This window comes from Dryobates pubescens, chromosome Z, assembly GCF_014839835.1.
Source record: "Dryobates pubescens isolate bDryPub1 chromosome Z, bDryPub1.pri, whole genome shotgun sequence".
NCBI lineage: Eukaryota > Metazoa > Chordata > Aves > Piciformes > Picidae > Dryobates > Dryobates pubescens.
The window spans coordinates 63,409,825-63,432,786 of record NC_071657.1 but is presented as its reverse complement, the minus strand read 5'-3'; the positions used below and the strand labels follow the sequence as shown (position 1 = coordinate 63,432,786).

General features: G+C 41.9%; 1 protein-coding gene across 1 annotated transcript in view; it reads left to right on the top strand.

Annotated features, from left to right (window-relative positions):
• RNF180 (ring finger protein 180) overlaps positions 1 to 22,962 on the top strand; it is a 129,199-nt gene that overhangs the window by 81,788 nt on the left and 24,449 nt on the right. The window contains 2 exon segments of the mRNA XM_054177787.1: positions 10,583 to 10,808; positions 14,146 to 14,271. Of these exon segments, the coding sequence (XP_054033762.1) occupies positions 10,583 to 10,808; positions 14,146 to 14,271 (352 nt within the window).

Genomic DNA, 22,962 nt, shown 5'->3' with positions numbered 1-22,962 from the left:
TAGGCTTTCATTCTTCTGTTTAAAAAGTGAAATATACAGAAGGCTTTCTCTGATGCTAACATAAATTTGACACCTTTTCAAAAATTCCAACTTTGATCATCAGTTTTTTCTGGGTTAATATTTCCATGAAATACAGCTTTGTATATTTTTTTCCAAGTTTTGTTTCAGGCAGTTATCTTTGCAAGATAAGAATGTGAAGTATAGATCTGATACTTTTCTTGGTTATCTTTCTCTTTAACTGTGGATATTTTTGAGCTTACAAGGCATTTGAAATGGGTTAGGTCAAAATGAAGGGGTCTGTAACATTTTTTTCATAATTTGGCAACTTGGTGAAATGTTGTATATGCTTTATTTAGTGTCACCACTGTTCTAATCATATTCACAGATTTCACTCTGAACCTCCTTATACTGGTAGCATGTATATAGACTGTTCTCTTGTTTGTATCTTGTTTTAACATCCTTCTTCCATCCAAACCATGAAATACCAGGAGTTACCATCTGGTGCTACAGTCAGGATTATCAGTTCCGAAGTGATTTTGGAAGACACAAGCTTTAGAAGGCTTTTAACTTTTGTTCATTTCCTAGGAGTAATAGTTTTTCTTTCAAGGTTTTCCAGTTAGTATTTGGCAATCTTCTGCTCCTATTGTTATCCTTAATGTCTGCATGACCATCCTCAGTTTTGCATGCACTATGGTTCTGCAAGAACAGCATTTTGGTTTATGCTTGTAATGCTCTCAAATGCCAAAGCTGCATCACAAGTTAGAATATATAGGCACTGCTTAATTGCAAACAAAAAACAATGCTTTAGATTCTTGCATAAGGAAGTTGCTCTGATTTTAGCTTCAGCAATACTAAATGATGCTGTGTCCCTACATAGATCTTTTGAGAAGGGGCACAAAGCTGTTGAAAAAAACAGCTCTTCCTCTGATTCACTAAGCACTGATTCACTAAGTTAAGATTACTCTTAACTTAGAGTCTTGTTTGCACATTAGAATAATTTTGATCTCTTTCCTAATTGCAATGGGCACTGAGATTCTCCTCAATGTGTAACTTACCATGATTACAAACCTATTTCAGAATCATAGAATCATAGAATCAAAAAGGTAGGAAAAGACCTGAGAGATCATCAAGTCCAACCTATTACCTAATACCTAACACCTCATGACTAACTAAGCCATGGCTTCAAGTGCCATGTCCCATCCTTTTTTGAACACCTCCATGAATGGTGACTCCACCACCTCCCCTGGCGAGCCCATTCCAATGGTCAATCACTCTTTCTGTGAAGAACTTCTTCCTCACCTCAAGCCTAAACTTCCCCTGCCACAGCTTGAGACTGTGTCCTCTTGTTCTGTTGGTGGTTGCCTGGGAGAAGAGACCAATCTCCATCTGGCTACAACCTCCCTTCTACAACCTCTAGTTGTAGACAGAAATAAGGTCTCTACTGAGCCTTCTCTTCTCCAGGATAAACAACCCCAGCTCCCTCAGCCTCTCCTCATAGGGCTTGTGCTCCAGACCCCTCACCAGCTTTGTTGGCCTTCTCTGGACACGTTCCAGCAACTCAATATCATTCTTGAATTGAGGAGCCCAGAAGTGGACACAGTACTGTGGTGGGTTAATGCCTATCCTGAAAAAGAAAACAGGGTGGAGGGCTTGCGAGTGCTTTGCCCTCCCTGCAGGGCATTCTCTCCCTGGGAAACTGAGTCTGTTCCACTCCCCTCTCCCTACCCAGCTAGGGTATAAAAGGCAGAACATTACAGCCATTAGCTCTCCTTTTGGCTCCTGCCTCTCCTGGATGAGAGCTACTGTGGCTGCCTTCCTGCTCCTCTGCCATGTGGTCGGGCCTGATCTTTCTCCCTGCTACCTCTGTGCCTCTTCAGAGAGAAAGACTGGTTTTGTATTCTTGTTTTTTTTTCCCTTCCCATCCATCCTTGTTCCTTGCCCTTGTGGAGGACTCTTTACCTCTCTACTTCCAAGCCAACTCCAAATTATTGCTTGGTGGATTTGCTCCTTTCCTTTTTTTCTTTCCTCTCTGTTGGGAGGGAAGAGGAGGGAGCAGGCGGGAACGATTCTCAGCCTTGCCCCCATCTGAGCTCTTAAGTCCCAGTTAAGGCTCAAACCACCACAACTTTTGGCACTTCCAATGTGGGGTTTGGAAATTAATATTGTATTTGGAAAGCAATACTTTTTCTGAAAGAAAGGGACTGTAAGTAGAGATGGTAATTTTGAAGAATCTCATAGTCCAAGCTTTTGCATGGGTGTTTGGCTGGATCTTTTGGACCCATATCTACAAATTAATAACTTACCATGTGATGTGGTTAATGATAGAGATGCTGCTCAACTGGATAAAAACTTTACCAATGAAATTGGGCATGCATCTCTTGAATTCTTTGAATTTTACTGGCAGTGGTAACTTCTCTAACACAGGAAATTTTCCTGAAGCAAGCTATGAAACCAATGGTGTAGATAAAAATGTCTGTGATGGAAAATTCCTTTACATTGCAATATGCTCCATATTGTTAAATATAATCCTTATAGGGGCATTTGCTGTGACCATGTTGGGTGGGGGAAGAGCTAACCCATTAAGAGCTATTTGGAGGGTGATAACACACTCCTTTGTACTCTTTAACGACCAGGGGCATGTCTGCTGTGGCATTGTGAGCACTCTGTAAACACAAAGAGGGAGGGGTCTGGTTGTAATGAGTGTGCCAGATCTCAGCCTGAGCCCCAGGCACAAGGGTTTGCCCGACCACCAGGGGTTCCACACTTAACCCCTGATGCTCCTGGCAATGCAGTTTTTCTAGCACCAGTCACCACACACAGGAAAAGAAGGCAAAAATCATCTCCAAGCACAGATGATGAGGAAGGCACATCAGCAGGGCCCAGCACCTCACAGAACCCAGCAGTGTATGAAGATCAGTCAGACCAGGAAATAACTGTTACATCACTACCCAGAAAGGAACTAAGGCAAACTCATCTGGATTATGCAAGGAAAGAGGGTGAGCCAATACTAAGCTGTGCCCTGAGATGCTGGGACAAGGGGGTGGACGCAGTGGACCTGGATAAGAGGGAGGCGAAGCTTTTAGGCTCCTTGACTCATGATGCAGGTTTGGACAAAGAGTCAACCAAACTTGATGGAACACACACTCTCTAGGCTTGGATTCTCAGTGTCATAAAGAGCCGGTAGCACTCGAGATGACCTGCCCTGGGCCCCAGTTAGATGGACAACTATGGAACAAGCATTCAGTATCTGAGACAAATGGCCGTGCTGGAAATAATTTATGGGGATGGCCAGCTCCCTTCAGATCCAGATGAGGTGCCCATGAGACGGCCCTTCATAAAGAAACTCACCCAAGGTGGTCCTCAGAAATACGCTCACACATTAGGAGGGATACTCCTGACTGGACAGGATGGAAGTCCTAAAACTGTCTATGAGTTTGCCAGTGGTTTAAGGGAATATGAGGACAGCATAAATCAGAAACCCCTGATCTCAGCCTTAGAAACTATGGCTAAAGACATTGTCAAAGAGATCAAGACCTCCATGTCTGAACTGAAAAAGGGGAGCAATACCTCCTTTTCCCCTTCTCCTTCAGAATGGGTCCAGGTTTCGGGAATCAGGAACAGGCAACCTTCCCCTAGGAGATCACCCCAAGCCAGCTGGGGGATGTCAAGGGGATCTCTGTGGAGGATCCTCAGTGACCATGGAGAGGATATGGACAGCTGCCTCTGCCCTCTGGAACAGAGTGCCAGAACTGCAAGGTGGGGACAACGGGAATAACTTGTCCAGGAGAAGGGCTGCCCCAGTTTCCCGGGGTGGTCCCTCTCGCTCAAGAGACCCTTCCCCTAGTAACACAGGACCCTGTGACAAGTGTGAGCATCGCCACCAGCATTAGAGATGCCCTACCTCCAGCCAGGTGGAGGCCAGGGACAACAGAGTGTACTGGGACATCTACGTGAAATGGCCTGGCACTTCAGAAGCCCTGAAGTACCGAGCTCTGGTGGACACAGGGGCCCAATGCACCCTGATACCATCAAGGTACAAAGGGGCTGAGCCCATAAGCATTCAGGGAGTCACAGGGGGTTCAGAAGACCTGAGTGTACTGCAGGCTGAGATAAGCCTGACTGGGAATGACTGGGGAAAGCACGACATAGTGACTGGTCCAGATGCACCTTGCATTCTTAGCATTGAGGGATGCTTCAGGGACCCTAGGGGGCACAAGTGGGCATTTGGGGTAGCAGCTGTAGAGACTTATAGTGGTGAGAGAAAGTTCAGTTCTCACACACACACAAAGAAACCACGGCTAACTCAGTCAGAGGAGCAGAAATGGATAAGAGCTATATTTACAAGCCAGATGAAGTACAGACGGATATACACACAATATACAGTATTTACAATATATACAGAAATATACAGCAAAGAACGTAATACCGAACAAAACTCCCTCCTCCAGCCGGGAGGGTCCCCCCACCTGTACCCCCTTTCTCCCCCTACCTCCCTTTTTTCCCAAAAAGGGTTAAGAGAGAGAAAAAAGGTAATTATTAAGGAGGAAATTCTGTTAGCTCAAAGCGTATGCAAGAATTAGTATCTTATCTGTTAGTTAAAGGTCAACTCCGTCCCGCACAGCTGTTGCTCAGAGAAAGACTGAAACAGGCTGAAAAAGACACAGACTGAACTGACTGAGACTCAAACTGAACTAAAACTTAAAGTTGCATTCTACCAATCTACCAATGAAATTCGTTTAGAATATCTTGTTTTCATTTTTTCACCAAAACATTCAGCCAGAGTGTTCCAGCAACTGTCCTTTCTTAAAGGCACAGCCTAAAATGGTCACAAGACTGCAAGCAAAGAACAGCTGTCTACCACACCCGAGCTGTCAGATGACCCCTCCATAGTGGGCAGCCATAAGGTGCAGGGTTTGAAGTTACCTATTGCTTCTCACATAGTACATTGCAGGAAATACAGGACCAACAGAGACTCTCTGCACCCCATACACCAACTGATCCAACAACTGGAGAGCCAGAAGGTAATCAGCAAAGCTCACTCCCCCTTCAACAGCCTGATATGGCCAGTGCAGAAGGCAAATGGGGAGTGGAGATTCACTGTGGACTACTATGGCATGAATGAAGTGACTTCGCCGATCAGCACTGCTGTGGCAGACATGCTAGAGCTCCAGTACAAGCTGGAATCAAAGGAGGCCGAGTGGTATGCCACAATTGACATTGCTAATGCCTTTTTCTCCATTCCCATTGCAGAAGAATGCAGGCCACAGTTTGCTTTCACCTGGAGGGAAGTACAGTACCAATGGAATCGGTTGCCTCAGGGCTGGGTCCATAGCTCAACCATCTGCCATGGGGTGATCCACACTGCTTTAGAGAAAGGTGGAGCCCCTGAGCATCTGCAGTTCATTGATGACATCATTGTATGGGGTGAGACAGCAGAGGATGTTTACCAGAAGGGTAAGAGGATAATCGATATCCTGTTGAAGGCTGGCTTTGCCATAAAGAGAAGCAAGATGAAAGGGCCTGCCTGGGAGATCCAGTTCCTGGGTGTTCAATGGCAAGATGGCTGTTGCCACATCCCTCAGGAGGTGGTGAACAGGGCAGGCACTATGGTGCAACCCACAAACAAGAAAGAGACACAGTCCTTTTTGGGGCTTGTGGGCTTCTGGAAAATGCACATTCCCAGGTGCAGTCAATTTGTGAAACTTCTATGTAACAAGGAAGAAAAATTATTTTGTATGGGGACCTGAGCAGCAGGTGGCATTTGACCAGATCAAATGAAAGGTGATCCATGCTATGGCTCTGGGACCTGTTCGAACTGGACCAAAGATCAAGAATGTGCTGTACACTGCAGCCAGTGAGAATGGTCTTACGTGGAGCTTGTGACAGAAGGCTCCTGGTGAAGCCAGGGTCAGGCCCCTAGGTTTCTGGAGTAAGGGGTACAAAGGCTCCAAGGCCAGCTACACCACAACAGAGAAGGAAATCCTAGCTGCCTATGAGGATGTCTGGGCTGCCTCTGAGGTAATTGGGACTGAGTCATCACTATTTCTAGCTCCAAGGCTTCTAGTCCTGACCTGGATGTTCAAACAGAGAGACTCAACCCCACATCATGCCACAGATGCCACCTGGAGTAAGTGAATGGCCCTGATAACTCAGTGAGCTCGGATGGGGAGCTTTGAACACCCTGGCATAGTGGAAGCGATCACCAACTGGCCAGAGGGTGCTGACTTTGGAATGCCACCAGAGCAGACACTGACCTGTGCTGAGGAGGCTTCCCCATACAATGATCTCCCTGATAATGAGAAGGGCTATGCTCTATTTACAGATGGGTCCTGCTGGCTTCTAGGAAGCAAATGGAGATGGAAGGCAGCTGTCTGGAGCCCAATAAGGCAAGTGGCAGAAGCAAGGGATGGAGAAGGCAAATCCAGTCAGTATGCAGAGGTAAAAGCCGTCCAGCTGGCCCTGGATGTGGCAGAATGGGAGAACTGGCCAGTGCTGTACCTCTATACTGACTCCTGGATGGTAGGCAATGCCTTGTGGGGGTGGCTAAAGGAATGGAGGAGGAATGGGTGGCAGAGGAAAGGGAAGCCTGTTTGGGCTGCTGACCTGTGGCAAGACATCGTTGCCTGCCTGGACAGGCTGCCAATGAAGGTACAGCACATTGATGCACACATCCCCAGGAGCAGAGCCACAGAGGAGCACAAGCACAACCACCAAGCAGATCTGGCTGCTAAAATCTCCCAAATAGACTTGGACTGGGAAAACAAGGGCGAGCTGTTCTTAGCTCACTGGGCCCATGACACTTCTGGCCACCAAAGGAGAGACGGCACATACCCGTGGGCTTGGGACAGATCAGTGGACATCTCTATGGAAGCCATCTCACAGGTCATCCACGAGTGTGACATCTGTGCTGCCATCAAGCAGGCCAAGTGCATGAACCCTCTGTGGTATGGAGGAAGATGGTTGAAATATACGTACGGAGAGGCCTGGCAGATTGACTACATCACCCTGCCTCGGTCTCACAGTGGCAGGCAGTACGTGCTGACCATGGTGGAGGCAAGTACAGGGTGGCTGGAAACCTACCCAGTACCTCATGCCACTGCTCACAACACCATCCTGGGCCTAGAGAGACATACCCTGTGGAGACACAGCATCCCCAGGAGGATTGAATCAGACAATGGAACCCACTTCAAGAACCATCTCATAAGGGACTGGGCAAAGGAACATGGCATTGAGTGGATTTACCACATCCCATAACATGCACCAGCTGCAGGGAAGGTCGAGCGCTACAATGGCTTGCTAAAGACCACCCTAGAAGCCATGGGGGGTGGAACCTTTAGGAACCGGGAAAAACACCTAGCTCAAGCTACTTGGTTAGTGAACAGCAGAGGATCTGTGAACTGAGCTGGTCCTGCCCAGTCTGACCTGCTGCAAACAGTGGATGGAGATGGAGTTCCTGTGATTGCTGAGAAGAACCTGCTGGGGAAGTTGGTGTGGGTTTTTCCTGCTGCTGGTGGGGGCAAACCAACCCAAGGGATGGTCTTGACTGAGGGGCCTGGTCACACGTATTGAGTCATGTTAGAAACTGGGGACATTCAGTGTATCCCACAGCAGAACGTGACTGGCTGAGAGGGGATGAACTCAGAGGGGGCAACACAGATCAACATATTATAGTCACTGTGTGAATAGTTATAAGTTGTTCTAAGTTTCTCCCTCCTGGCTTAATACCAGCCTAGCATCCAGGACTCAACATACACACCGCACACGAATCTAGAGAGCTTCTGGGTCGTCTCACCTGCACCTGTTCCTGCTTCCTTACAGCAACGGACTGTTCCTGATGTCCCTACAGCAACAGACAGTTCCTGATTTTTCTCTTTCCCTTTCAAAGACAGACTGATTCCTGATTCTTCTCCGCAACCCTGCCCAGTTCAAGCACCACCTACACTGACCAGCACCAGAGAGAGAGAGACTGCCCTGAGAGAGAGCAAGCCAGGATAACAAGAGACTTGCATCAAGGATTCGAATACCACGTGTCAAGATTGGATGAAGGGGCTGTGACAGGAGAGTGGAAGTGGAACAGAGGGGTGGATTGTGGTGGGTTAATGCCCATCCTGAAAGAAAACCAGGGTGGAGGGCTTGTGAGTGCTTTGCCCTCCCTGCAGGGCATTCTCCCCCTGGGAAACTGAGTCAGTTCCACTCCCCCCTCCCTACCCAGCTAGGGTATAAAAGGCAGAACATTGCAGCCATTAGCTCTCCTTTTGGCTCCTGCCTCTCCTGGATGAGAGCTACTGTGGCTGCCTTCCTGTTCCTCTGCCATGTGGTCAGGCCTGATCTTTCTCCCTGCTGCCTCTGTGCCTCTTCAGAGAAAGAGACTGGTTTTGTATTCTTGTTTTTTTTTCCCACTCGCATCCATCCTTGTTCCTTGCCCTTGTGAACCTTACCTGTATATATATGTATATATATATATATCTATGTATGTGTATATATATGTATTGTTTAAGGAAGACTCTTTACCTCTCTACTTCCAAGCCAACTCCAAATTATTGCTTCGTGGATTTGCTCCTTTCCTTTTTTTCTTTCCTCTCTGTTGGGAGGGAAGAGGAGGGAGCAGGGGGGAGAGATTCTCAGCCTTGCCCCCATCTGAGCTCATAACTCCTAGTTAAGGCTCAAACCACCACAAGTACCCAAGATGTGGCCTAACCAGTGCTGAGTACAGGGGCAGAATGACCTCCCTGCTCCTGCTGGCCACACTGCAACTGATGTCATTTACCTGGACCTGAGCAAAGCCTTCAACACTGTCCCACACCACATCCTGGTCTCCAACTGGTGAAACATGGGTTTGATGGGTGGACCACTAGGTGGATAAAGAACTGGCTTGATGGCCATGCCCAAAGAGTGGCTGTCAATAGGTCCATGTCCCAGTGAAGGCCAGTGACAAGAAGAGTCCCTCAGGGATCAGTCCTGGGACCAGGGTTGTTCAACATCTTTGTCAATGACATGGACAGTGGCATTGAGTGCACCCTCAGCAAGTTTGCTGATGACACCAAGCTGTGTGGTGCAGCAGACACGCTGGAGGGAAGGGATGCCATCCAGAAGGACCTTGACAGGCTGGAGAGGTGGGCACAAGCCAACCTCATGAGGTTCAACAGGACCAAGTGCAGGGTCCTGCATCTGGGTTGTGGCAATCCCAGGCACAAATACAGGCTGGGCAGTGACTGGTTGGAAAGCAGCCCTGAGGAGAGAGACTTGGGGGTGCTGGTGGAAGAGAAGCTCAACATGAGCTCTCAATGTGCACTTGCAGCCCAGAAGGCAAATCAGATGCTGGGCTGCATCAAGAGAAGTGTGGCCAGCAGGTCAAGGGAGGTGATTCTCCCCCTCTACTCAGCCCTGGTGAGACCCTATCTGGAGTACTGCCTCCAGTTCTGGAGCCCCTATTACAGGAGGGATATGGAGGTGCTGGAAGGTGTCCAGAGAAAGGCCATGAGGATGATCAGAGGGCTGGAGCACCTCTCCTATGGGGACAGACTGAAAGAGTTGGGGCTGTTCAATCTGGAGAAAAGAAGGCTCCAAGGTGACCTAATTGTGGTATCATGTGCAAATAATGGAGTTTGCAGGAAATCACTGCAAGGCAGCTTAGAATTAAGGCACCTAAACTGGGATTGTAAGCAAGTGCTTGGAGTCTAGCATAAGGGGCATGAGAGAAGAGTTTTGACACTTGTGAAGTGTCTAACACCCTTCTCTGTCTTGATTCTTTTCCGGTAGCTTTGCTGGATATTGGGCTGTTTTGCATTCTGTTAGCTGTGAAAACAGAGAAGATGGATAGAGGGAGAAAAAAAAACAATATTTCTTTAAGCCAAAACCATGGATGCCATTAGCATAAGATCTTCAGATTATGTGAAAAATTTTAGTCATCTTACAAGAGGAAAGCAGGAACTTGGCAATAGATCCAAGTTGTCATGTTCATATGGCATGTACAGCATTTAGGAGGTCCAGCTATATCCCTCTGAAAATACAGCAGAGTATATGTGCTGGCAAAAACAAGCAGTTACCAAAGATGTTAGGGATTCCTAGACTTTCTACTCTAAGATTTAGACTCTGCATTGTAATAAAGAAGTTGGAGCTTGTTTCAGACTCTGAGTCATTATTCTTGCTGAAACATGCCCTTCACAAATTACCTTTCCAAGGGAAAACAGTCTGCAGGTCATTTGTAGTGATTTTTGTTGTGATTTTCTTGGAAAGGTTACCAGGTAATAAAGTTGCAAATAAATTGTTACAATTTATTTTCTTTAAAAGAAATATGATCATAGTACAGTTTTACTGACTCTTTCATTTTGTTACTTCCTTCTTTTACTTGTCTCCTATGCTTTTTGTTCTTTCCCACAGAGTGCCTGTCATGACATTCTTGTCTTATCAGTGTGTTTCATCATCTTTTCTAAAATAACCAATATTAAAAATTAAGAATATCCCCAGTGTGTACCAACTTCTTAAGCATTATTTAAAGTTACCTTTCTGCTGGTTGGTTTATCCAAAATAGTTATTAGCTGATCTGTGAAAAGATGTTTTCTTTTTCTTTTTCTCCTTGCAGACTGCAAATGATAACCTGCATACAGATGATGAGCATGAACTCAGAGGAGATAAAGAAAGCTATCTCTGTGCAGTGTGCCTGGATGTTTATTTCAATCCTTACAGGTGCTATCCATGCCACCACATCTTTTGTGAACCTTGCCTAAGGATGCTTGCCAAAGACAATCCATCCAGCACTCCATGTCCACTGTGTCGCACTACAATTGCTAGAGTCTTTTTCCAAGCAGGTATAAAAATGAAAATTTTTACAATATACAAAAATCCTGTACCACTCCTTCCTGTATTTCTGGCCTGAATAAATATTTAGTTGGAAAAGAGACGAAGGAAAGGGGACAGAAAGAAAGAAAGAGAGGAAGAGAACAAAGGAAAAGAAATAAAAGAGGGAGAGGAAAAAATGCACTGGATGCGGTCTTGCTTTAGTGGCAAGAATGCAGATTTGAAAACTTGTTGAAATTTGTATTTCTTTGGTTTGCTCTTTCTGAATAATCAAAAACTCCAGATATAGTAATTTTTTCTCAACATTTCCTAGCAGAAAAATCTTTTCTGTAAAAATTATTAACAATCAAAACCCAAAGAAGTATTTCTTGGGTTTATGAATTTAGTTTGACTACAGTGAAAATAAAGGCTGGCAGAACTATAGACTTCCCCTAAATTTGTTTTTAAATTCTTCCTCCCTGATCACTTACACCTTTATCTCTATTGTTTCTGACTTTTAGCAATTGGTAAACATGGTGGGTAAGGGGTGTTTGATGTTAGCATGGTTACTGAAATAGAAGAGGGTTAAGTAGTGCTGTAGACGTGATACCTGTAACAGCATGAGTCAGTCTTTTATGCCTGGATCTTAAAAAGGTAAATTCAAGCACCATGGATAAAATTGCACTATGTCATCTGGAGACAGCACTTAAAACTCTGTGCACATAGGCCACAAACTAATCAAAATGACTCAGCCATGCAGGAGTGTTTGTTTATTTTTGCATGCGGCAGAGATCTTGCAGCAATTCTCTTCAAACTGGGAGAATGCTGTGACAGTGGCAGGTTAGGGTTGTGCATTAAACTATGCTTTCACATTGATAAGCGGAGCTGTCCTGCTTCTATTTCCAGCATTGATAAACAGAGCTGCCCAGCTTCTATTTCCAGCACAGACTTTTCCTCTACACAGGCACAACTTTGTCTAATTTGATGGCAGACCAGTTTGAGGAACTGACTAGGTGGAAGAAGAACTCATTTGGGTGGGAAGGATGTATTTCTCAAATTAATCACCCCAGGATGGTTCACTGGGGAGCTGCTGGTGGCAAGGGATAGGTAATGACTATGTCAGCACTGCAGCAGAGGAATGGAGGAAGGCTACAGCCTAAGCACTCTTGGCACCCTACATAGCTGATGTATAGAAGTTTCTAGCTGTTCTCGTTTCATTTGTTTTATGTTGGTTGCTCCTTTAGTTTTAATGTACAGTTGAAGTGTGTTTTACTAATAGATTTATTCTGGATAGTTTCTTCAGTTTTCCTTTTGAATCACTACATTGTGTTCTGCAAGGATATCACAAGAAGAAAACATTTAATGATGTATTCAGAAGTTAACATTTTAGCTTGTACAGTTTTTCAAACTGAACATAGCTGCAACAGAGGGATGCATGTCACATATCAAAAAAGATGAAGGCTAAAGGGTCAATTATCTACCAATTAGGAAGTAAAAAAAGCTTAACTCAGAGACATGGATGTGACCCATAAGGGTGCTTTCTTTGGCCAGTTGGCTTGATCAAGTGAGCCTTTTCCATTAGTTCCCTTGAGAGTGAGTTCCAATCCAATCAGGTTGCTCTTATGGTGTTTGTAGTGCATTTCTGACTTTTTTAAAGGCTTTCTTAGAAGCCCTTCTCCCATCAGGATAAGCATACATCTGGTCAGAGAATAGGGTGCATGGAGACAACTGCTTTTGATCTGATTTCAGCCACCCACTTCAAGCAACTCGGTCTTTTAACTGCCTTCCTGTCAGGGGAAAGACTGAGCCAGAGACTGGCTTCTACACTTCCATTCATATAAAGTTCATTTAGATTAATTCTTCCCAAGGCAGGACAGTTCTGGCACCCATGTACAATAAATCCAGGGCTTTAGAGAAACACAGATTCGTTGTAGTGGTTGTGCATGGGAGGTGTAGGCATATCACAGGGAAGGGGTCACATACATACAGAAAGACAGTTGCCTGGACAGACAGAAAAAAAAATAAAAATCTTTCATTAGAAGCCTAAAAAAGCAACCTTCTGAAAGCCAGTAAGTGGTCCACTGCCTTTTCAGGAGGAACTAGATGCCTCACCAGAGGTTTCAGTGTTTAAATGTGGACAATAAAGTGGAAAGAACTGAGCTGAATTATATGGCTTGTAGAAGGAAAGTAAAATATTATCTGTTGATGCTGTGAGAGGCAAGAAGAGTATCATCAGAGAATATTTCTCCAAATCCAAATAGTACTTAATCCAAATATGCTCAATAGAATAGAAAGCTCTTATATAAAATTCAAAATACACAGCTTTTTCCTTTTACATTTAAGAAGGAAAATGGCCTCTTTCCCTTCAGTGACAGAGGTTTATGGGTGCAGTAGCACTGTTCGCCCTGAAAAAGATAAAAGAATTTGGAGATTTCTGTATTCTGTGTGTGTTGTGCAGCCTCATTCCACCTGTTTGGACATGGTAAAATACAGGATAATTTGGGGACTAAGACCACCATACCTTTTTTTTTTTTTTTCCCCTTCAGATCTACTAATACTTTCCTTTTACACAGAAAAAGCTGTGCAATTGAAGGACAGGTTGATTTTTCTTCCTTCTTTCTGGAGTCTGTTCACAAAAAGCTTAGTTTTCTGACATTTGCCAGAGAAAAAGATCCTTTCACAAAATATTACTGAAAAAGTATGTACAGTAAACCAGATAAAGTAACAATGCATACGCCTTTTCAAAGATCTGTGATGTGTCTTATATTCTGCAGAAAGAAACAGAAGGAGTTATGGTAATAGCTGCATTATGAATATTTTTTTGGAGCCATGGTAGTTTGAAGGGCCAAAAGAAAGGTTGAATTTTCTGTGTTAACTACGGCTTGGCAACCCTTTCTATTACCTTATATTCCCAAATTGTATGCCCAAAGACTGATGATTTATTGAGATCAATATATGTCAGCTCTTGAAATGTGTTATTAATCATTCTGGAAATGTGTTATTAATTCCTGTTAATCCACAACATTTAAAATCTCAAAAAAAAAATTTAAAAAATCAGACACTACTTGCATTACTGAGTACTACTGAGTAATAGTGTTAAACAAAACCATTATGAACTGATAATTAAGACCACAATCAGTTTGATAGATGTAATTTTCATGGAGGCCATCATAGCTTTATTAGTTAAATATCATGAGTTATTATGTACTTCATATTGCTAGAATAAACCTTCAGGTTTATATGATTTTATATGGTTTATATGATCATATATCATATCTATGGTATTTTGCTTTTGTAGTATAAATGTGTGCAAATTACTGCTATATTTACAGCATTGATCTGTATATTCTTTCCCATTTAATATTTTAGAACTAAACAACTCTACCAAATCTATTTTCCCTATGGAATATCTGAAGTTAAAAGAAAATTTTCAAAAATCAAATTCAGCAAAGTGGCCTCTACCAAGCTGCAAGAAATCCTTCAGAGTGTTTGAAGGTAAGTTTTTTAAATTTTCCCTAAGCTTCACTCAGTCTTGCATATAATATTTGAACATAAGTCTCAAGCTAATACATGCCATAGAAAATCAGAGATGCATGATTATTCAAGTAGAGCTGAGTTCACTTCTTCTGAGTGACGCAAACACAGTGCTCTGAATCTAAAGATAAACTGCAAATTGTTAAAAGATCATTTATGTCTGTATCTTTTTAGGTTTTTTACTTAAGCCTTTAATTTCATGCACATTATCAGGATAATTCTATGCAGTTTCTTGTCTGGAAAAAGTTGTATCTGTATAGTGGAATAAAAAGCATTACTCTGGGAAAAAAGTTACTTGTTCCCAGTTCGATCAATAAAGACCTTTCAAAAAGAAAAATCAGAATCAGTCTACTATGAAAGAAGTCTTATAAAAAATTTGCTTATTTTATATATTAGAAATGGAATAAAAGGTGTGGGGATTTTATCTTTGTTTTCTGCTTATTCTGTCTTGCTGCTTTAACACTCATTTACACGGTTATCAACTGGTTGTTAACTGAAAAGCATTTAAATTAGAACACTGAAATTTCCTTATTTTCAGACTAATGGCCACTTTTCACTTGGCCTCATCTACTTTTACTCACGTAGTTACTTTCTGCAGTGCTGAGTTTTGCTAGCAGATATGCTTTTCCTGTTTAAAAGAACTCTACGGATTGTTTCTCAAAATATGGAGAAGAAATAAAGTAGGACATCATTCTCATATTCATTTTGTGAGTCTACCCAGATCATTCTGCAGGTCGAATCTGATAAATTCTGGTCATACACTTATAAACCTGTGTCACACAAGGCCATGATTTTATAGTTCAAATAACAGGAAATACTTCTCACCATCAAAAATGAGCAGACTTGAGAAGTTTGAGGACTAGTACATCATCTTTGGTATGACTCAGAAGGGAAGCTCTTAGCAGGAAAAACAAAGATGAGTGTTTCTTTTCTCTGATAGCAGTTAATGTAGTGTGGATGTTGATGCTGAGTTTATTTGCTTATTATATTACTTTATGTATGTGACATAGTTCATGTATGTTCCATAGTGTCATGAGTCATAAATAAGAAATGCTACCATGTTGATCATTGTATAAAAGTGAAATAATAATAAAAAAATAAATAATAGTATCTGGAGAGGTCATACAGCTTTAGTATTATGTTACCTGAAAATCAGGGGTGTAATTTCACAAAGGCAGTTCAGAATGCTGGATTTACATGTCTCCAAAATATAGCTATAAAGTTCCACACTAAATGGGACCATGATTAGATCTATTTAATAGGAAACCCAAACCACATAGCTGTCTGAAACTTTATTGTTGCCTTCTAAAATACAAATGTCATTACCATGTCTCTCTCTTCTGACTTTTTACTTGAATAAAAGCTATTGCAGGGTTTGACAAAACAGAAGTGTATAATATATTCTTCTTGGACTGCTGCTGTGGGTTTAAATATAAATTGTGCTTGGCAGCATCTCAAGTTCCATATTTGGCTTTCTTAATTTTCCTTATGTTCCCTTTGTCAGGAGTCTCACAAGGACTTTACAGGTGTAAAAGGATGATCATGCTGTCAGCAAAAGGGTTCTGGCACCATAATAAGTGCCCTCACAAAAACAAACCCTAGTGTCATTGGGAACGGTAGAGGAAAAGAGGATATTTGTATTAATTTCTATTTAATTAGGAAGGTAACAGCATAATGAGATGTTAGAGTTGCAGAAGCAAAATTAAAAAAAAAAAGGAAAGAGCAAAGTGGATGTGTGAATGGAGTGACTGGAATGAAAAAGGATATGGTTACAGTGCTTAGAAAGTGATGAAAATGTGCAGATTTGAAAGTGAGAATAGCTAATAAAGGAGAATAGCTAATAAAGAATAATAAAGAAAATACTGAATTGCCAAAGAAGAAATTTCGTGGCTCTTTCAGTAATATAAATATATGGGCTCTTTTGTCTAGTTCATATGTGGAGGGTTCATTGGTCACTGAAAATCTAGCAGCTTTTAAAAATTCTTATGATTCCAGTTTTCTGTCAGACAAAACATTTTCCACAATATTATCTTAATACTCCAGACATAAAATGACGAATTTTACACAGTAAACCACTCATTAGACCTGCTAGATCTGATAAAATCAGATCAGAATTGTGCAGAATTGCAGTATGTTAGGAATAGGAAGGGATCTCAAAACATCATCTAGTCCAACCCCCATAGCAAAGCCAGATCACCTAGAACAGGTCGCACAGGACCACATGCAGGCAGGTTCTGAATGTCCCCAGAGAAGGGGACTCCACAGGGGCAGGTTGTTCTAGTGCTCTGTTACCCTCACAGTGAAAAAGTTTTTGCCTATGTTCGTGTAGCACCTCAATGCTCCAGCTTGTACCCATTGCCCCTTGTCCTATCATTGGACATTGCTAAGAGCCTGGCTCTGTCCTCCCAACACTTTCCCTTCATGTATTTATAAACATTAATGAGGTCACCTCTCAGTCTCCTCCAAGCTAAAGAGACTCAGCTCCTGCAGCCTTTTCTCATAAGGTAGGTATTCCACTCCGTTATTCATCATTTGGCTCTGCACTGGACTCTTTAAAGCAGTTCCCTGTCCTTCTTGAGCTGAGTGGCCCAGAACTGGACACAATATTCCAGATGAGGCCTCAGCAGGGCAAAGCAGAGGAGGAGGAGAACCGCTCTTGACCTACTAACCACACCTCTTCTAATACTAGAAGACTGGAAGGCAAAGAGATAAAGATGGTCATAGACAAGCCTAGATTATAGAAGCAGTTTGAACTAATTTAGATGTTCTGAGTATTGCAGTCCTGCTAGATAAAATCTTTTTCCTTACATTATTTTCTGAATTGATTCACTGAGCCAGGAAGATTTTATAATCAATATATGAGCCTTCTTTCACATGAGAATTCCCACCAGGAACGTAGAGTTATCTGCTAGCTAAACCCCAAAGGTTTTACAAATAAAGTAAGGAATCTCAGCACTGTAGCCCTTTTATGCTTTCCAGCTGATAAAAAATGATGCTCCAGAGTATTTTGTCCTTAGAATTCCCATTTTTCCATAAACATTACATACGGTAACGCTGTAAAAGGGTAGTGGCTATCTGGATGTGGAGAATGTACTTGAAGAAGTGCATAGCTAGTGTACAGAGTGGGGGTTGGGAGAAGTATGAAACCTCTTGAGTTGCAGCCCTTGGTGAGTATTTCAAGATATAATTATCCCTAGGCAAATAGAAAATTATCTCTAACTGGTTTTATGCTAATATTTCTATTTAAAACATAATGATTACATTAAAAGTGGAAAAACCTAATTTGAAACATTAATTCTTTTCAGTTTGTGGGGTTTTTTTAATGCTTAATCTATAAAACATTACCCCAATGTTGCATAAAATGAAATCTATAATAATTCTTTACTGATCTAATCTCTTCATTGACTTAATAAAAAAACTATTTACTTCTTTATCAGCCAATGATTGCAAGATAAAGTGTTTTCACTGCCTGGTAACGCTAGTGGAAATTCCCACTGCCTCAGTAGGTCACATCTGGCATGCCCTTTTGTGTAATTAATCTCTAGAGAAAAGGTTTGGTATCTATCTTCAAAAATTATGTACAACACTTTTAAAATTAAATTTCTTGATTCAAGATGCTGTCATGATTTCAGTTAGACAGTAAAGAAAAAATGTTAACAGCTTGAAAAATTACAGCTATAAAATTACCTCAACTAGGTTCTAAGTTCATACTTCTCCGTTTAAAACAGATACTGGTTTCTAAGTTTTAGATGCCATGATCTACTGAAAAGAGAGACAAGGTACTGAAAATACCAGGTGCAACACTGATTTTAGCTGTAGGGAATGGTGGTGGAATATAAGAACTCTCTGAGAATAATCTTTATTTTGAGCTATTTTCCCCAAGTCCTACTATTCCATCTTTCCTTATTGCACTTTTTTCTTTCAGTTATTTTCCTTACTTCTTCATTTCTTTAAGTTGTTTGTCCCTTTGTCATACTCAGGACTGAAGTTGTGGGACCATGCAACACTTCTGCAACTGATGTCTTTTGGTTTCTAGCTGGAGGGGGAGGCGAGAAGCGGGGAACAAACAAATTTGCCTACATGTATTTTTTGCAAGATGCATTTACAATCTATGGTCTTCACAACAAGTGAATTTTCTGCCTCAAGGAGATATACAGTACTGGGAAGTCTTCTCTTTGAGCATCTGTTTTGCCTATAGTACACTAGGAAGGAAAACACAGAATTCAAGCACTGCTGATTTAGAGTCTGGTCATCTGCAGCATACTGACTAGCCTTCAACCCTTCACTTTTGCACCTCACCAAGCAGAAGTGAACCTGAAAGAAAACCAAAATAAAATCAAAAGAGAACTTAAAGGTACAAAGGTCAGTGCCACAGGGATATCCTAAGCGCCAGCCCTGTTAGCTCTACCAATTTCTCTCCCTGCTGTTTTACCAATGTTTGTTAGTACAAACTGTTGTGAAAGTATCAGTATGCCTTGTTAAGCTGTTTGGTACAGGCTGTTCTTTAGAGACTTCTTCAGAGTTACAGTATTATTGGAAAAGATAAATAAACACTGCATCCAGAGTTAGTCTGTGTACGAGAGTGATATACATCTCAGAAACTGGCTGCTCAGTCATCTCTATTGGTTCACAACTACCTGAAGGGAGGTTGTAGACAGACGGATGTTGGTCTCTTCTCCCAGGCAAGCAGTACCAGAACAAGAGGACACAGTCTCAGGCTGCACCAGGGGAGGTTCAGGCTGGATGTTAGAAAAAAGTTCTATACAGAAAGAGTGATTGCCCATTGGAATGGGCTGCCTGGGGAGGTGGTGGAGTCGCCATCACTGGAGGTTTTCAGGAGAAGACTTGACGGGGTGCTTGGTGCCATGGGTTAGTTGTTTGGGTGGTGTTGGATTGGTTGATGGGTTGGACGCGATGATCTTGAAGGTCTCTTCCAACCTGGTTTATTCTATGTATTCTATGTATTCTATGTATAAATGCATTGAAGGAAATCACATGCTAGCTAATGTGCATGTGTCAACAGGATTGCTTGTTTCCATTTAACTGTGATGGTATAGGACAGCTTGGCTACAAATACTGATATCTATACTTAAGCAACACCTAGGACTATGATAGAATGGCCATGGCAAAAAAGCATACAGAAGCCTTTCCTCATGTATTTCTTGATGTGTCCATAAACAGATGTTAGATTTGCATCTTTAGTTCTGCTTAGGGAACCAAGTGTGCATACTCCCACTGCAGTTTCCTATGGAGTTCCCTGAACTGCAAATCCCTGGAATCTAAGGGAGAATACAAAGAATGTACTGCAATATGCTTGCCCATTCTTTCCTTTCCATTCACCAATTCATTGTTGTTTGGCCTTGTCAAAGTAATAATGATTGAGTAGTAAGACCTTTAGTCTACACGTAGTTTGCCTGTTCTTATGAGATTTCCTACAATTTGATGACAGTGATGTCTTCCGTTGCAATTTTAACTTCATAAAAGGGCATCATAAAAGGATTTTATGTATTTATTGACTAAGATTACATAAATATTTATTATTTGTCCTGTGGAAACAGTTGAGAACAATACATAATGCTACTTCAACCACCCTAGGTGAGCTTTGAATTATTAGCTTTTTGAAATTGTAGTCTTTCAACACAGAATCTGTTTAAATAATAAAATAGCTCTTGGTCTCAATTTTTTTATGTTTTGTGTAAGATTCTGCTGGAGACTAGTTCAAGTTATGACAAGTCTCTGTGAACAAGTGGAAGCATAAATGTCTGTCTTTATCACTGAGAGGAATTAGCAAATATCTTTCTGTGTATTTTTCTGGAAATGGAGAGTGATCTTTACCAGCTATGCCAAACACAATGGAAAAGAGATAGATAGTGGTCACTAAGCAATGACCAGTAAAACTGGTTAAATTCTAATTAGCTGTGAACTAATTACATTTTGTAAAGGTTATGTCAGACATACTTCCTGAACATATGCCCCTAATCTGCTTAGCACTGAAAGGCACTGCATAGGAGAGCAGTTTGTATTGAAGTAGCCCCCAAAGAGTCTTAACTCTGCTCATGTAAATACATCTGACCTTGAGAGTTAAGTTTGGTTGGTGTTCAGTCCTTGAATTTAATGCCTTACAGATATCCTCTGTAGAAATTTACTATAAAAATAACAAAGACTTTTTGTCTTAGAATAGATTATAGAAAATTCATATAGCTTCAGTGCTGCAGTTAGTAGAGAATGAAACAGGATGAGCATATACTTTGTTTCTTATGCCTAACATGCCTGTAATTTCTGTTTCATACATCTGTACCAGTAACACAGATAGATCTATGCCATTCCAAAGTTCAGAAGGAACACGAGTTCAGTTTGATCCTAAAGCACTTAATTGGTAGAAAACTGCTATTATTTCTGGGGGAATATTGTAATTGCATAGTATGATTGTAGGAAGTTGAGGCAACAACTTTTTTTGGACAATGTAGAGTTTCAAAGACCCCCTAAAAGTGAAAACAGAAGCCATCAGCATCAGAAAATGTTCAGTTCAGAAAAACTGCCAGCTTTCTCAAGATACAGTCTCGTGCTTTGCATTTTTCATTGTCTGGAGGAACTAGTATTTCTTTTATTTATGTGGTGTTTGTTTTTGCACCACACAGCAATTTGGAATTTACCCCAAGGAGTAAATTGCCACACTAGACAGAATTGAGAATTAGATGAAATTATTATTTACAAAAACAAATTAAATATAAAAGCATAAAAGGTAATAAACATATACCCCCCAAAAAAGATATGTACATATATGTATATAATTCAACTACAGCACAACAATCCCCTGGCCACTCCCCTGGACATCTCCTGTACAGAGAGCCCAGAGGGCTTTTACCAGTTAACAAGTTATTGTCTCTCTCTCATACCACCTGTGACCGTTTGAGGCTGTGCCTTTAAGAAAGGGACAGTGCTGGGACACTCTGGCTGAATATTTTATAAACATTGATATTCTAAACTAATTTCATTGGTAGATTGGTAGAATGCAGCTTTAAGTTTTAGTGCAGTTAGAATCTTGTTCAGTTCCTCTTTGCTTTCCCTTTCCAGCCTGTCTGCTTCTGGGCATCTAGCCAGAATGACCTTGGATAACAGATAAGCACTAATCCTCCTGCATGTGCTTGGAGGCCTACTAAAATTTTCCTTCCTTAAAATCTGCCTTTTTCTTTCTGTAACCCCTCTTTGGGAAAAAGGGAGGTAGGGGGAGAGAGGGGGGTACAGGGGAGGAACTCTTCTCTGTTCGGAGGAGGGAATCTTCTTCCTGTATCTTTCTTTGCTGCGTATTTCTGTATATATATTGTAAATACTGTATATATTGTGTGTATATATATATCCCCCCTGCATTTTCACATTGCTTGTAAATATAGCATTCCTTTGCTTCTCCGGCTGGGCCAGCTGTGGTTTTTTTCCTTTCTCCGTGGGGGAGAGAAAGCTGGGCCATCTCTCTCAACCCACTACACTGCCACTATTCCTTACTGTAACCCACACAGAAACCAGCAAGCCAAGCAAACATGGTCAGAGGCAGAGACAAAGGGAAAGAAGCAAGCAAGAAAGGAGATTTCATGGGGTGCTTGGTGCCATGGGTTAGTTGTTTAGGTGGGTTGGATTGGTTGATGGGTTGGACACAGTGATCTTGAAGGTCTCTTCCAACCTTGTCTATTCTATTCTATTCTATTCTATTCTATTCTATTCTATTCTATTCTATTCTATTCTATTCTATTCTAATTTGTGGTTTCAGACAATCTAGAAATTTTGCAGACAAATGAAATGGGATAAACCTATCTCATATATTCTGTTCAGCCCCTTAGGGACTGTCTATCCCCTGGACCCTCTCAAATTCTGTGGAAAACTCTTGTTTACATTTAGGACACTAAGGCACTAGCCTTAAACCTGTAACAATTTGCTCAGATGAGAAGTAGGAATGGAGGGGGGGCAGGTCGGTCAAGATTAGCTCAAGCTGAATATTAATTCATTCAAAGTCAATGGCGTGGCTTCAAGACAGGTCATTCACTAGTACCTCTGGAGGAATTAAAGGAGGCATGTTGCCAGACAGCTAGATTTGCAAGTAAACCAGTGCTTTCTGTAGATAAAGCTAAAGATGCCTGTCTGAATGGAGAACTTTGGCTGGAACTCAGGAGCAAAAGGAGAGTTTATGGCCTTTTGAAAAGGGGACAGATGGATAGCTAGGGATGGGCAGCTCAGGAGGACTACAAAGACACATTGAAGCTATGCAGGGAGAAAATTCAAAGAGCCACACTCCCACTAGAACTCAGTCTTGCGATGGGTGTAAAAGATAATAAAAATGCTTGTATAAATACATTAACAACAAAATGAGGACTGGGGAAAACCTTCATCCTTTATTGGATGCAGGGAGAAACACAGTGACTAAGGATGAGGAAAGGCTGAGGTACTCAATGCCTTCTTTGACTCAGTCTTCAATAGCCGAACTAGTTGTTTGCTGGGCAGCCAGCCCTCTGAGCTGTAACAGGGTTGGGTGTGGTAGGTTGAGAGAGGCCTAGCTCTCTCTCCTCCACAGAGTAAGAAACCACAGCTAACCCAGTCGGAGGAGCAAAGCTATATATTTACAAGCATATATGGAAAGCAGGTTATATATAACACTATATATAC